The sequence below is a fragment of the Cricetulus griseus genome (assembly GCF_003668045.3).
Source record: "Cricetulus griseus strain 17A/GY chromosome 1 unlocalized genomic scaffold, alternate assembly CriGri-PICRH-1.0 chr1_1, whole genome shotgun sequence".
Lineage (NCBI taxonomy): Eukaryota > Metazoa > Chordata > Mammalia > Rodentia > Cricetidae > Cricetulus > Cricetulus griseus.
The window spans coordinates 199728783-199742144 of record NW_023276807.1 but is presented as its reverse complement, the minus strand read 5'-3'; the positions used below and the strand labels follow the sequence as shown (position 1 = coordinate 199742144).

The window sequence follows — 13362 nt, the reverse complement described above, 5'->3', positions numbered from 1 at the left end:
ACAAAAGGAATGGTACTGATTCTTTATATTCATGATTTGTATTTGAGCATATCCTTGAGATTCCTCATATCTCCCTAACTTTATTTTAATATAAACAGATGTATCATTCAGGAATAAATTAATATAGTTAGTTGGAAAATTGTTTTGGAAGAGAAATTTTTCATGTAGATAGAAGAACTAAATATCACCAGAGTCTCAAACGATGAGGTCATCTTTCTCTAAGCCATAATTGTTACTGTTTTAACTTACTAATAGAGAAAAAAATCCCAAATATTTATATTTATATTTATGTGAAATGTAAATAATTTTTTATTTCATTAAATTTAATTGTTGGGTTAAAACTAAACAATTTCAGTGGCACATAATAGCCAGATTTTAAATGTAGTATGCTGTTTAAATTTTCCAGCTATAAAATAACCCTGCCCAGGAGTTTTCATCTACATGACCTGGTTCTAATTGATGCCAGTCCTTAAAATGTAATGCTTGCAAATTTATTCCTCATAGTAAATATGATCTCCATTTATATGTGTGTTTTATGAAATTAATCCCATATTGGGCTCTTAAAGCATTGAATTAAAGTCAATTATAGTCTGTTGGTCGTATTTTTATAAAGATATTTTCCTACCATAAAAATGAAATTTTGGTTTATGTAGATTTCCTATTTCAGAATGAGCTAGTAGAATATTTCTTAACTGTATTAATGTATAAAAGTAAATGTTATTTTGGAATTAAAAAGAAACTCATATACTAGCCTTAGAATTTTAGGTGATGCTTAGGCTGTTTTCCTTCTCTCCTGTCCTAAAGGCTTGAGGCACATCTCAATCTTCACTATCTACAATATCAGCCTTTGAAGAATTTGTTCATTTCTGTATTAAATACCTGACAAGTTTTTTAATCTTTTATAAGTAAAACGTATTTCCTACTTCTTGGGTTTTTAGGTCTCTTGTTGCTAACCTTGCTGCTGCCAACTGTTACAAAAAGGAAAAGCATCTTGATTTGGAGAATAACTGGGTGCTGGTAGAGAAGGCCAGAGTATACTACATAGCCGTAAGTGCTTCTTCACATTTGAAGCCATAGTGACATGATAGATGAAAGCTGTCAGCTGGTATATGTTCAAAAAACAACAAAAAGCCTTTCCCTGACCCTGAAGATAATGTGCCTATATCAAGCATATGCTTAATTCACTGTGACAATCACACAACAGAAATAATCTTTATGGATGTGTAATGTGTGTTTCCACCTTCAAGTCTACTGCTTTAGAGATATTATAAAAAAACTTCTCTTCGCACAGTATTCTAACCTATTAAATCAGATTCATGAGATTTTTTTTTTGAAATAGTTTTCTAAACATTTTTTAGCAACTTATAAATGATATGAACATTGTGGAAAACAGTAGCAATATAAGTATGTACTATTAACAGTTTGAGCTTATTTGCCTCAAAAGAATTATAATTGCTATTTATTCCATAGTAATTAGCATGACACCTTTTAATTTAATATTTCAGAAACATTGATTGTAACAAATCTCTTAAATCTGGAAATAGGGCAGCATATAATTTGAGTTATATTCTCTGACATAAAAATAATTGGTTAAGAATTAATTTCTGAGGTGAAGTACACTAAAGATTCTCTTGAGTTAATCACCCAATGATTACCTTGCTGTTGCAGGAGTTGAAGATGGTCGCTCAAACAGGAGTATATAGCTGTTACTAAGTAGCAGGATCTCATGTCATGCACAGTGTTGATCAAACAGCTCCTGCCATTCAACTGTCAGAGCTGTGTGAAATAGCTGGGAGGGAGTGTATGAAATTGATTATCCTGTAGATGTGTGTTTATTGAAAATATATTTATTTATTTCAGTCTAGTGTTAATGTCTCCTACAGCATGTTTATGTCCACTGCTGTAGGCTTGACAATATTGCTATTGATTTCTCTGCATTGCGCTTCCTACCCCTTTATAAATGTCACATAAATGCTTACATTGGGATTACATAATGGGAAGTCATATTACGTCTTCAGCCAGTATGTGAAAAAAACATTTCTAGAATTCAAGATTTTTCTGTCTTTATTATTTCATTTTATTCCATATCTTAAAATAACCTAATTTTTCCTTTAAGGCATTAACAGTGTGTTTTTATAGTATGGTTATTTTTATTTGTTTGCAACAGGATCTCACTAGGTAGCCCAAGCTGGTTGCAAATTCTATGATCATTCTGACTCAGTCTCCCAAGTGTTTGGACAATAAGTGTATCATTTAATTGCTATTTCAAGTCACTTGGTGTATAAAATTGTATTTTTCAAATAGTGTGCCACCTCAAATTTAACATAATATCTCTATTAATTGACTATTAAGCTGGAAGTATATTCTGTTGTAAAATATTTTAACCTGTACATTACAGTTCTCTGTGCTTCAGAGTCTGGTGGTAGATTTCTATGTATCGAGTAGTATCAAGTAAAATATACACCTACTTGGAAGCATAATAATTTGATGACTATACAAGCATTGCAAAATGATTATACAGTGAACTTTATCTAGGCAACTTAGTGAGTGGTGGTACTGTAGCAAAAGGACTGAAGACCCAACTTGTAAACAGCTCATTACTTTTGTTTGTAAAATGATCTTCTCTCCAGTTATGTATTTGTTGTGTTGAGGGGTGGGGTGTGTTTGTATGTGCATGTGCACCTGACTGCCATGTAGCCTGTGTAGGATTAGAAGACAACTTGCTGGAATCAGTTCTCTGCTTCCAATGTTTGTCTCAGGCATCCAACTTAAGTTGTCAGCAAGCACCTTTACCTGCTGAGCCTGAGCCTGTCTGGCTTCCCAAGTCATTTTTTTTTAATGATTATATAGCATAACACATCTGGATAAACTTGGTGAATGAAATTTAAGGTACTAGTCACACCAAAGTTTAGTTTAAGTTATACATGGAGTAATTCTGGTCAGATTAATAAAATTTTGAGTACTTTTTTTTTTTCTTTTTGAGACAGGGTTTCTCAATAGCTATGGAGTCAGTCTTGGAACTCACTCTATAGACCAGGCTGACCCCGAACTCACAGAGATCCACGTGCCTCTGCCTCCCGATTGCTGGGATTAAAGGCGTTCACAACCACCTCCTGGCAAATTTTGATTACTTTTAGGCTTTGTATTGTATATTTAACCAAAAGAGTTATCAAAATGGATTGCCGCTCAATCTGAGTGTAGCTAGTAGCTCTTAGTGTTACTCTGTATGTTTACTGATCTTTTTTATTGCCGGGCAAACCTATATCTTTTCATAAATCAATTTACTTCAGAAAAGAGAATATTTATTCATATTCTGTCTCTCTTTCACTCCCTCCCTCCCTCCCCCCACCTCACTCACTTGCTTTTGATATAGTCTTACTTTGTGACACAAGGTGGCCTGAAATTCACTATATAGGCTAGATTAGCCTCAGATTAGCCTTCAACTCAAGAAGATCTTACTTCAGTCGCCTAAATCCTGGGTTTACAGCTGGGAGCCACAATGCCCAGCTAAAACACTTTGCACTGAAATCTGTTGTCTACTATTAATATAGCCAGTTCACTGTTGATTTTTCTTAAAGAATTATTTTTGTTTTTAAATACATGCAAACAGATGGTTGGGTTTTACTTTGGTCCACCCTGACATTGTCTGCCTCTCAATAGGAATCTGTACATCATTTCTGTTGAATGTGATTATTGATATAATTGAGTTTAAGTTTGTCTTTATATTTATCCTCTCTATTGTTTATTCTTTTCTGTCCTTTTGTGTTATTTAGTATTTTTATCTCCTATATGTTATTTCTTTTCTCTCTCTTGCCCCCCCAACTATGTGTGTGTCCCTTTCTCTTCCTCCTACTCTCTCTGCTATTTTTAGATTTTAATAGCATACATCTTTCACTCCTCATAGCTTGTTTTCAAATTATATGATTTGACTTCTCTTACAGTGTGAAAACCTTGAAACACTGTTTCCATTTTATCCCTACTGATCTTTATGTAGCCATTGTTACATTTTAATTTCATTATAATTTTTAATTGTTTGGTTTTTAAATGTTTATTAATATGTAATTTACAAAACACACAGTATAACATATACTTATATTTTATAAACACTATAACATTATTTTGTATATGTTATGTCTTTTATGGAGAGATGGCTCAGAGGTTAAGAGCACCGACTGTTCTTCCAGAGGTCCTGGGTTCAATTCCCAGCAACCACATGGTGGCTCACGACCATCTGTTAATGAGATCTGGTGCTTTCTTCTGGTGTGCAGATATACATGGAGGCAGAATGTTGTATACATAATAAATAAAAAATCTTAAAATGAAAAAGAATTAAATAATGAGTAATTAAACATGTATTTGTTTGTGTAATTGCCATTCCGTTGTTCATTCTTTTTCCTTCAACTCAGCTTTCTGTCTGGCATCGCTGACCTTGAGCCTCATAGGGCAGTCTTTGACAATTCTTGTAATTGGGTGCATTGGTCACAAATGCTCTTAGCTTTCTTTGAACACATTTTTGTTTTATATTTAGTTGTGAGTAGTATTTTTACCACACATAGTTTTGGCTTGCCTAATTTAGTTTTCTTTCATTCCTTGAAAGCCATTACACACACTCTTCATCCTTGACTTATTATTGATAAAACATCTGTCATCCTTGCTATGGTAGCTCCTACCTCTTACCAACCCCTTACTTTTCATTTATTACGGGTTTTGATTGGTTGTATGATGATATCCTAGTATATCCTTTGTGTGCCTTGGCTTGAAGTTTGCTTTACATCCTTGAGCTTCTTGTCTGGGTTTTTGTTCAGCCATTGGGTCTTCAGATTTTTTTTCCCTACCTTCACACATTGGACAGTGTTTGATAGTTCACTGTCGTTCCTTCATTCTTTAAACTCTTTTTTTTCTTTGTCTTTTATTTTAGCTACTTTGCTATGTGGTACCTTCCAGTTCAGTAGTTTTTTTGTTTGTTTGTTTGTTTGTTTGTTTTTCTTCTATGGTATATACCCGCTCATCAATTTGCCCAGTGTATTTTAAATCTCAGTGTTGTTTTCATGTCTGAAAACTGAGTTGTGACTCACAACAATCTTTGACTGGGATTGGGTGACTCCAAGAGCATAGCATGCATTTGTACATGCAGGTAAAGGATTTTATATATACACACGTAAAATCAAATAGGCATTAATAAAAAACTTGTCAGATCTCAAGTTTAGCTTTTTTTGTGTTGGGACCTTTAGGGACAGTCAAGCACAGTGGTGGGTATGTATAATTCATCTACTCTGAGGCTAAGTCAGGAAAGTCACAAGTTTCATACTAGACTGAACAACATAGTGACACCTGCAAGTATGTAGGCTGATGTTTGATTGCTTGCTTGCTTGCTTGGTTGGTTTTTTGGTCCATGTAACCACCCTGGCTGTCCTGGAACTAGCTCAGTAAATCAGACTGGCCTCAAACTCAGAAGTCTGCCTGCCTCTGCCTCCCGAGTGCTGGGATTAAAGGTGTACAGCCACCTCTGAACTTGTTTTTTAAAGAAAATCGTTGCTATTAAATAGATATTTATGACCAAATGGTAGTGGCTCATGCCTTTAATCACAGCATTTATGTGGCATAAGCAAGTGGATTTCTGTGAGTTCAAGGCCAGTCTGGTGTTTAGAATGAGTTCCAGGATAGCCAGGTATACACAGAGAATCCCTGACTCAAAAAAGGTAGAGACAGAGACACAGAGACAGAGAAGAAAGGTATTTATGGTAGTTGGAGATGTGGCAGTTGGTAGAATGCTTGTCTGTCAGCATGCAGTTGTACTCACTTGCAGTTGAAATCAGGATTATCAGAAATTAAAGGTCATCTTTGAATACTTAGTGAGTTTGAAGCCATCCTGGGATACAGGAGACAGAATCATTCCCCTTCTTCCCCTCCCCAAATATTTAAGAAATCAGTTTAGTAAAAAGCAGAAAGGGGTTGGGATAGGGGTTGATGGGGGTGGGGGCTGGGCAGGAGGGGATGGAGAGGGAACTGAGATTAACATATAAAAGAAGCTTGTTTCTAATTTAAGTTGAAAAAGAAAAGGCTTTTAGTACTATCTTATATTTAAGGTTTCCATTACTGTAATAAAATACCATGACCAAAATCAACTTGGGGAAAAGAGAATTTGTTTTACCTTACAGCTCATAAGTCTATCACTGAAAGAAGCCAGGGCAGGAACCTGGAGGTGGAAACTGATGCTGCTTACTAGCTTGCTTTTCACCAAGGACAACCAGCCCAGAAGTGGCAGCACCTACAGGGAGATACTCACACCCCGTGTCAGTTAGAGTATGGTGATCGATATAAATCCCAAATTCTGGGACCTGATAAGCAAATGGGATACCACCAAATGTGACTAAATACCTTTATTTAGCATTAACCAAAGCCCTTAAACTGACTGAGGTGGCATGATAAATTGTAAGAAATTTAATCTAAAGAATCACATGTTTAAAATATTTTCAGTAATTTGGTCTGCCAACATTGGATAAAAAATTAGAATGTGTATATAATGAAATGGATGATTGCAGTTTTTAAACACGTGTCTTTTGGCAGTATGACCTGAGAGATGCATTTAAACTGATTGCATGATTATAAACATAGCCATCATCTTGATTATGTTCCAGTCAAGTTTAAAATGTGTTACCTGGTATTTGTTCTGTTACGAAAGTTTTGGGAGCAGTAGCTGTGAGAGCAAATGGATCTGTCTTTTCACAATTAAGAGAACCTGAAAAATGTAAAAAGATAAGAATAACATAACTATTACTTAATATGTGTTTGAGATTTCTCTTCCAAATCTAGCAAGCTTTACTAAAATTTAGATTTTTACTTGAATTCATTACTTTAACCTTATTAGACCATAGAAAAGCTTTTTTAATACCATCTTTTCAAAACTAAATTCATAATAATATAATTTGGCAGGGAAGGTGAACTAATGGATCTTATTTTAAAATTTTAAGATATCCTGTGATTGATAATTGATTAAATAATAGGTCATACTTCCTTATAAAATATTTAAATAGAATCCAAAGTGCCTCTTCAAATTTAGTAATTAATCTTCATAATATTCTTCTGATATTATTAAAGAGGTGGGACAGTTGAACTACACTTGACCTTTTATCCAAAATGGCAGTTTTTGAACTTTTATGCGTTAAAATTTCCATTGTCTTGGTCAAATTAATGTTTTCTGTATAGATTTATCCCTGATTATTTCACTGTAGTGTCCTATTCTGTGCTGCTTCCTTTATCAGGGCTTAACTGGTCGTGTTAAGCCTTTATCTGAAAATGTCCTTGCCGGTAACCTTACAGTATATTACATATAAAAAATTAGAAGCATAAGTCAAATATAAAGGTGAGTGTGTGTAATCCGTGGCCTCTGCAGTCTGAGATATGCTGGTTGATTTTTTTGGGCAACTTGACACAAGGTAGATTAATCTAGTAAGAGGGAATTCTAATCAGATTGTCTTGAAAACAGTCAATAGAACCGTTTTGATTTATGATTGATTTGGGAAGGTACAGCATACTGTGGGCATTACTGGCCTTGAGCAGGGGGTCCTGGGTTGTATAACAAACAAGCTGAGCAATAACCAGTTAGTAGCATTTTCCCATGGTCTTGACTTCAGTTCTAGGTTTCTGCTTGGGTTCCTGCCCTGACTTCTCTCAGTGGTGGATGATGATATGCAAGTGTAACCCCAATAAACACTTTCCTCCTCCTCAAGTTGCTTTTTTGTTTATGTTTATCACAGCAATAGAAAGCAAACTAATGGGGGGGACACACTTTTCATTCCAGTACTAGGCAGGTGTATCTCTGAGTTCAAGGCCAACCTGGTCTATAGAGTGAGTTCAAGAACAGCCAGGCTACACAGAGAAAAGAAAAGAAAAAGAAAGCAAGACGGAAGATCACTTTAACTCAGGGTTTCAAGAAGCCAGCATGGGCAACATGACATTCCATTTATTCACTTTTAATCCCAAAATAAAAAGCGAGTGGATAAATAAACAATAGATTGGGTTGTTTTATCTAGAGCTTTTCGTGTTAGTATATACTGGACAGTACAAATAAATCTGCCATTCACGGGTTTAGAAACTTGTATGTCAAATGGCTATCTCTGCAAGTAATGGTCCAAACTATGAAATGTAAATGAATGAAGTATTTCTCTTCTGAATGCCAAGGTCTCACTGTGCAGTCAGGTTCTCTCAAACTTGCAGCAACTCTCCAGTCTCAGCTTCTCCAAAGCTGGGATTACAGATATATATCATCACATACAGCTATCATTTTTTAAATTTTCATGGTTTCTCTAGAATATTTTCAGCTAGTAACCCTCCCCAAGTATGACCTTGAACTTTGGGTCCTTCTCCCTCCATCTCCCACCTGCTGGCATTGCAGGCTTGATTAATTTATGACATGCTGAGACCCAAACCCAAGGCTTCACACATACAAGGCAAGCATTCTACCAACTGAGCTACAACCACAGCCCTTCCACAAATTGAATTCAGTCCGTATCATTTTCTTAGAGAAATACTTTGTGATCTCCTTAATAGATAAGGATTTTCAAGTTCGATAAAATTTTTATGCCTGTTGTATTTCTTAACTACTGTTTGACAGCTATCAATAGTGAAACTATCTATGGGAAAGGAAAGGAAATCTTTACTAATATCAATGTCAATATTCAATATTCAATTAACATAGTAATCTTTTTACCTGTTTAAAAGTAGTAGGGTAGCCTTAGCTGTAAAAGCTTAGAATCTAAACATGGGTTGGAAGCTTTAGGGTTATGGGGTTATGTCATTATAATGAGGGTTTAGAATTTCATGTGAGGTTGGAAATCATGCTGTGCAGTGGACTCATTTGTAAGAAAATAAGCATATGTGTACACTTAGTTACACATAGTGCCCCAAAGTAATTAGTAAATCATTGACTCAGACACTTCTATTTACTTTTGGTATTTCATAGCAGCAAGCGAGGAAACCAACTGTTTGCTAGATCTTTATAATAAATAAGAGAGAAAAATATATAAACATGACAACGGAATAGTTGTCTGTCTTTGAAATGTATATAAGTTGAAAAAAACTAGACTGAATATTGGCAGCCTGTATTCTGCCATATTTACTGAGCATATTATAAAATTTTTATAGTTCCATATGATTCAATCAATAACTTCTGTTGTCTCTGTCCTCCAGACAAATGGAATTCAATCAATTTTAACAGCTTTATTGCAGTATCTATGTACCATTGTATTCGCCCATTTAATATACACAATTCAATGGATGTTAGTGTATTTATAGAATTCTTCAACCATCTCCATAATCTAATTTTAGAACCTTTATATCATCACTAAAAGATATATAGTGTCCATTAGCAATGCTCCTGGATTTCATCTTCTGCTTGCTTGCTTCTCTCATTATAGTTTCGGTAGTATCTGAGTGTCATACTACAAATAATTCCATTGTTTCTAGTCAGACAACTAGTGAATGTTTGTCTTTGTTGGTTGATAGATACAATGGGAGTGATGTGAATGTTTTGATCCTTTATTCTTGCCTATTTCTCTACTCCAGGTCTTACAAAGAAGATCCTTTAAGCTTTTATTCTAATTTATTTCTTCTCTATGTAATTCATGTTTTAGTCAGTTCATTTTTTCTGATTTGTGTAAAAATGTGATAAATTGTTTATTGTTGTTAATTATATTTGGTACAGTAGGATGGAACAATATGAACAGCCCTCTCCATTCCAGCCTTTACTGTAGAAGTTTTTACATATATATATATTTTTTACATATATATATATATATATATTATATATATATATTCTCTCTCTCACTCTCGCTCTTGCTCTCGCTCTCTCTCCTTTGGTCCTTCTCATAACAACTTGAGTTCCTCATCTGTGCAGATTGGTACCTTTTGATTTCAAGCTCTTGAGTGCACCTTGGTGTTTCATTGTTTGGCCTCCATACTTACAGATCTTTAAAGCTCTAGACTCTTAGAACTAATCTCCTTTTCACAAACATTCTGTTCTCACTAAAAATACTAGCAAATTCTAAATCATTGAAGATCTCTGAAAGACAATGCTACTTCTCCAACTTCTGATTCTCTTTTCTTGAGTCCAGACTCTAATTCGGATGCTCCTGATGTTGTGGTATGCCTTTGGTCACTTTTCTCTGTAACTCCTTTTTCTATAGCACCTTTATTGGCAGCATTGCACTCCACCCAACCTCTCCAACCTGTTCAACTGTTCTGTCCTCAGTACTTTTTCAGTGACTTTTAATTGGTTCTGTTAAAAATTTAGCCCATTTTTGTTATATTTACATGATATGTCAGAAATAGTAATTAAAATATCAAAGAGAATAACCCACCAATGTTTTTAATTCAGCTTTTCCAGAGTGACATACATAAAATGAAGTTAACAAACACCATATAGCATACATCTATTTCTAAAACATATATATCCTTTGTCAAGTCATCCAGTAACCAATTTGTATAAAAGTATATGAAAGTGTGTCATCAGACTAAATAGTGAAATGATGTGGTTTATTGTTAGCAATAAATATATTTTTTAAAATCAAATGTCTTTCATCCATTTACTTTTTTCAAACCATGTACATATTTTGACTGTCCAAATATATTTAGAGACTTTTATGCTTAGTGCTCCCCTATTGAGCTTCCCTAATTTCATTTTATTTCAGTCTGTCGAGGGTAGTGAATGTGATGCCTTTAAAGGAAACTGTAGCATTTTCACTTCCCTGGATGAGCTGAATTGAGACTATACTTTGTAGGAAGTTTGTTACACAGTATGTAGACACTGGTAAGAATCAGTATGTCCACTGGCTTATTAGTTTCACAGATGCTTCCATAATACTTAGTGCACTCTTGGGTATATTAAATTATCATATCCTGACAGCAGTCCTGAAACATGCCAGTCTTATAAAGCCAGGCTTCAGTGAACCATAGCTGACATGCCATGTTAATTTCCATAACTATCATTACTGGGGGTGGTAGTATTTCTAAGGCATGAAAAATCTTAATAAATCTACCCAGAAAAAAAAAAAAGCACATTATGTTACCTTATCATAGTGTTTCTAATCATGAAGCCTGATTTTCTTCAGTCCCACTTGAATCATTTTACAAATAATGATAAGCATCTTTTACTATTATCATGGGTTATTAAATATTTACTTATGTGTACAATATACCTAAATACAATATTTTGAATGTTCTGTTTCTCAGTACGTACTATCCATGCTGTGAATGAAAACCTCTTACTCTCTCATATATCATATTTACATATATAAATGATGTTGCCTTAAGTAGAAAAGACACAGCTGACAGATACATAGGTTAATTTGCTTTCTTAAATTGCAGCAAACTGTTCTGTGATTCTTTTGTGTGTTTGGGGCTATTTTGTAGAGAAAGAATTCATCAAGAAACATTTTAAGGATACTGGCCTTTTATAACTGATCCTCAATAAACGTATATATCTCAAAATAAAATATTTCTTTGTAAATTCTTACCTTCAGATTATTAATAATGGAAGGAATGCATTTTTTTAGTCCTGGAGCCCCCTCCCCCAGCACAGCTTTTAGATTGTAGATAAACTTCCCAGCTCAGTAATTAACTGAGCTCAGTCATCGCACCCTGTATCATGTGATTTTTTTTCAGTGGAATACATTATTAGAGCACTTACACAGCCAGTCTAGATGCAGCAGCCCAGGCGGCAACAGCAGTGCCATTTTTCACAAAGAAAATGTTGAACAGGAGCCAAATGTTTGGTGGCAGTCTGTTGCTAGGAAATCAAGGTCCTGAGGCGATTAATGACAAAGCAAGCAATAACAAGAAGGCAGAATTACAGATTTAAAAGAGAAAAAAGTGGTTGGTGTTATAATTACCCAAAGAAATCCGTACTCATTAAATTGGCTGTTTTTATGATTGACTTTAATTGGAGGTTAGCTCAGATATTTAGCTCCTTTCCCACCCCTTTAAACACACACAGGCACATAATCTGTAGAACTGCAGACTTGTTTTTCCAAGCATTGAGAGGAGCTTGCCCTGTAATTTGATCCCCACTGACAGATGCATTTTCTATGCTGCCATTTTGAATTAACCTATTGTAGAACAATTTTCTTCAGCCCTGTTGAATAAAACATCCCGTCTGATTACCTCCGATGGATTTGATAGAGTAAAAGAATGTACTTCTCATTGAAGTAGATTGTTTGCGTGGACTCTCCTGATTTTGAACTCTGCCAATAAGCACAGTCATTTGTAATAAATTTTCAAAGAAATTTCTGGTGAAAAGGTAATGAGAGTAACCCTTTTATAATTTAATGTTTTGGATCCTGCGGTCAAATAATATTATTCTTGTAAGGCAGTGTTTTATTTCTAGTATGCTTCATGAGAGTTCATAAAAAATCTTTTAAATTTAATATGTAGGAATATTATATTTGTATGCTCTAAAATGACCATTCTTCCTCCCAAAAAATATTTTAATTTTTGGGTTCAACATAATTCAAAGCACTCCATAGCAAGAAATAGTTTTGATACATATTCTGCTTAACCACAGTGATTTTTTAAAATTGGCACATTTCAGTCATTGTAATGTTATACTTGAAATCCTTTAAGTTTCCTAGCATTTGATAAAGCACATGACTTAAGAAATCATCGATCAGTTTTCCAGGTGCACCAGCAAAGGAAGATTCAGACCTTGTTTACTTGTGAGAGTCTGAAGAATAAAGTTCCACAGTAGCACTGCTCTCCAGGTTTCTAATCCAACCCTGGAACAGAAGAGCCAAGCACATTCTGTCTGACAATGCACACGCTGCTAATCAGACGCCTATGCCAAGCTGTCTGCTTTGTTAAATACTCAGCGTCCTAGAGGCAGGAAGACAGCTGCTATAAGGATGATGAAATTTGCTAGTTCAATCTATTTTTGCTACCCTTGGGCTACCAAGATATTGTTAATTTAGACCACCCCAATTGGTACACTTCAGGGAGTTTTTTTAAAGAGTTTGTAATTAAAATGATAAAACATCATTATTACATTGAAGACCTTCTGTAAGTTTTACATTTGGCAGATACCTACTGAGATAACCCCAGCATGTAATTTACAATGATGTAATAGGTGTAATTGCATTGTGGAAGAAAGAGGGGGGCGGGGAGAGGGAGAGAACTATAGGAGGTGAATGCTTCTATTAGAAGAGTTTTAAGATTTGCTTCTCTTTCATTTAGATCTACTTTATCCCCAAATTGCATACCAATAATTGAATGTAGTAGCTGTAAACCTTAAGATACCATCCGGTTTATTTTGGTTTTGTGTTTTAGATAGATACCAGCCTATATACTACCACCAGGGGGAGATGGTAAAAA

At 34.8% G+C, this 13362-nt stretch overlaps 1 protein-coding gene across 1 annotated transcript in view; it reads left to right on the top strand.

The window, feature by feature from the left end:
* Nucleotides 1–13362, top strand: part of Adk (adenosine kinase) — a gene marked incomplete at its 3' end in the record, with an annotated part of 398041 nt that overhangs the window by 189685 nt on the left and 194994 nt on the right. Inside the window, 1 exon segment of the mRNA NM_001244850.1 lies at nt 939–1047. Coding sequence (NP_001231779.1) covers nt 939–1047 — 109 coding nt within the window.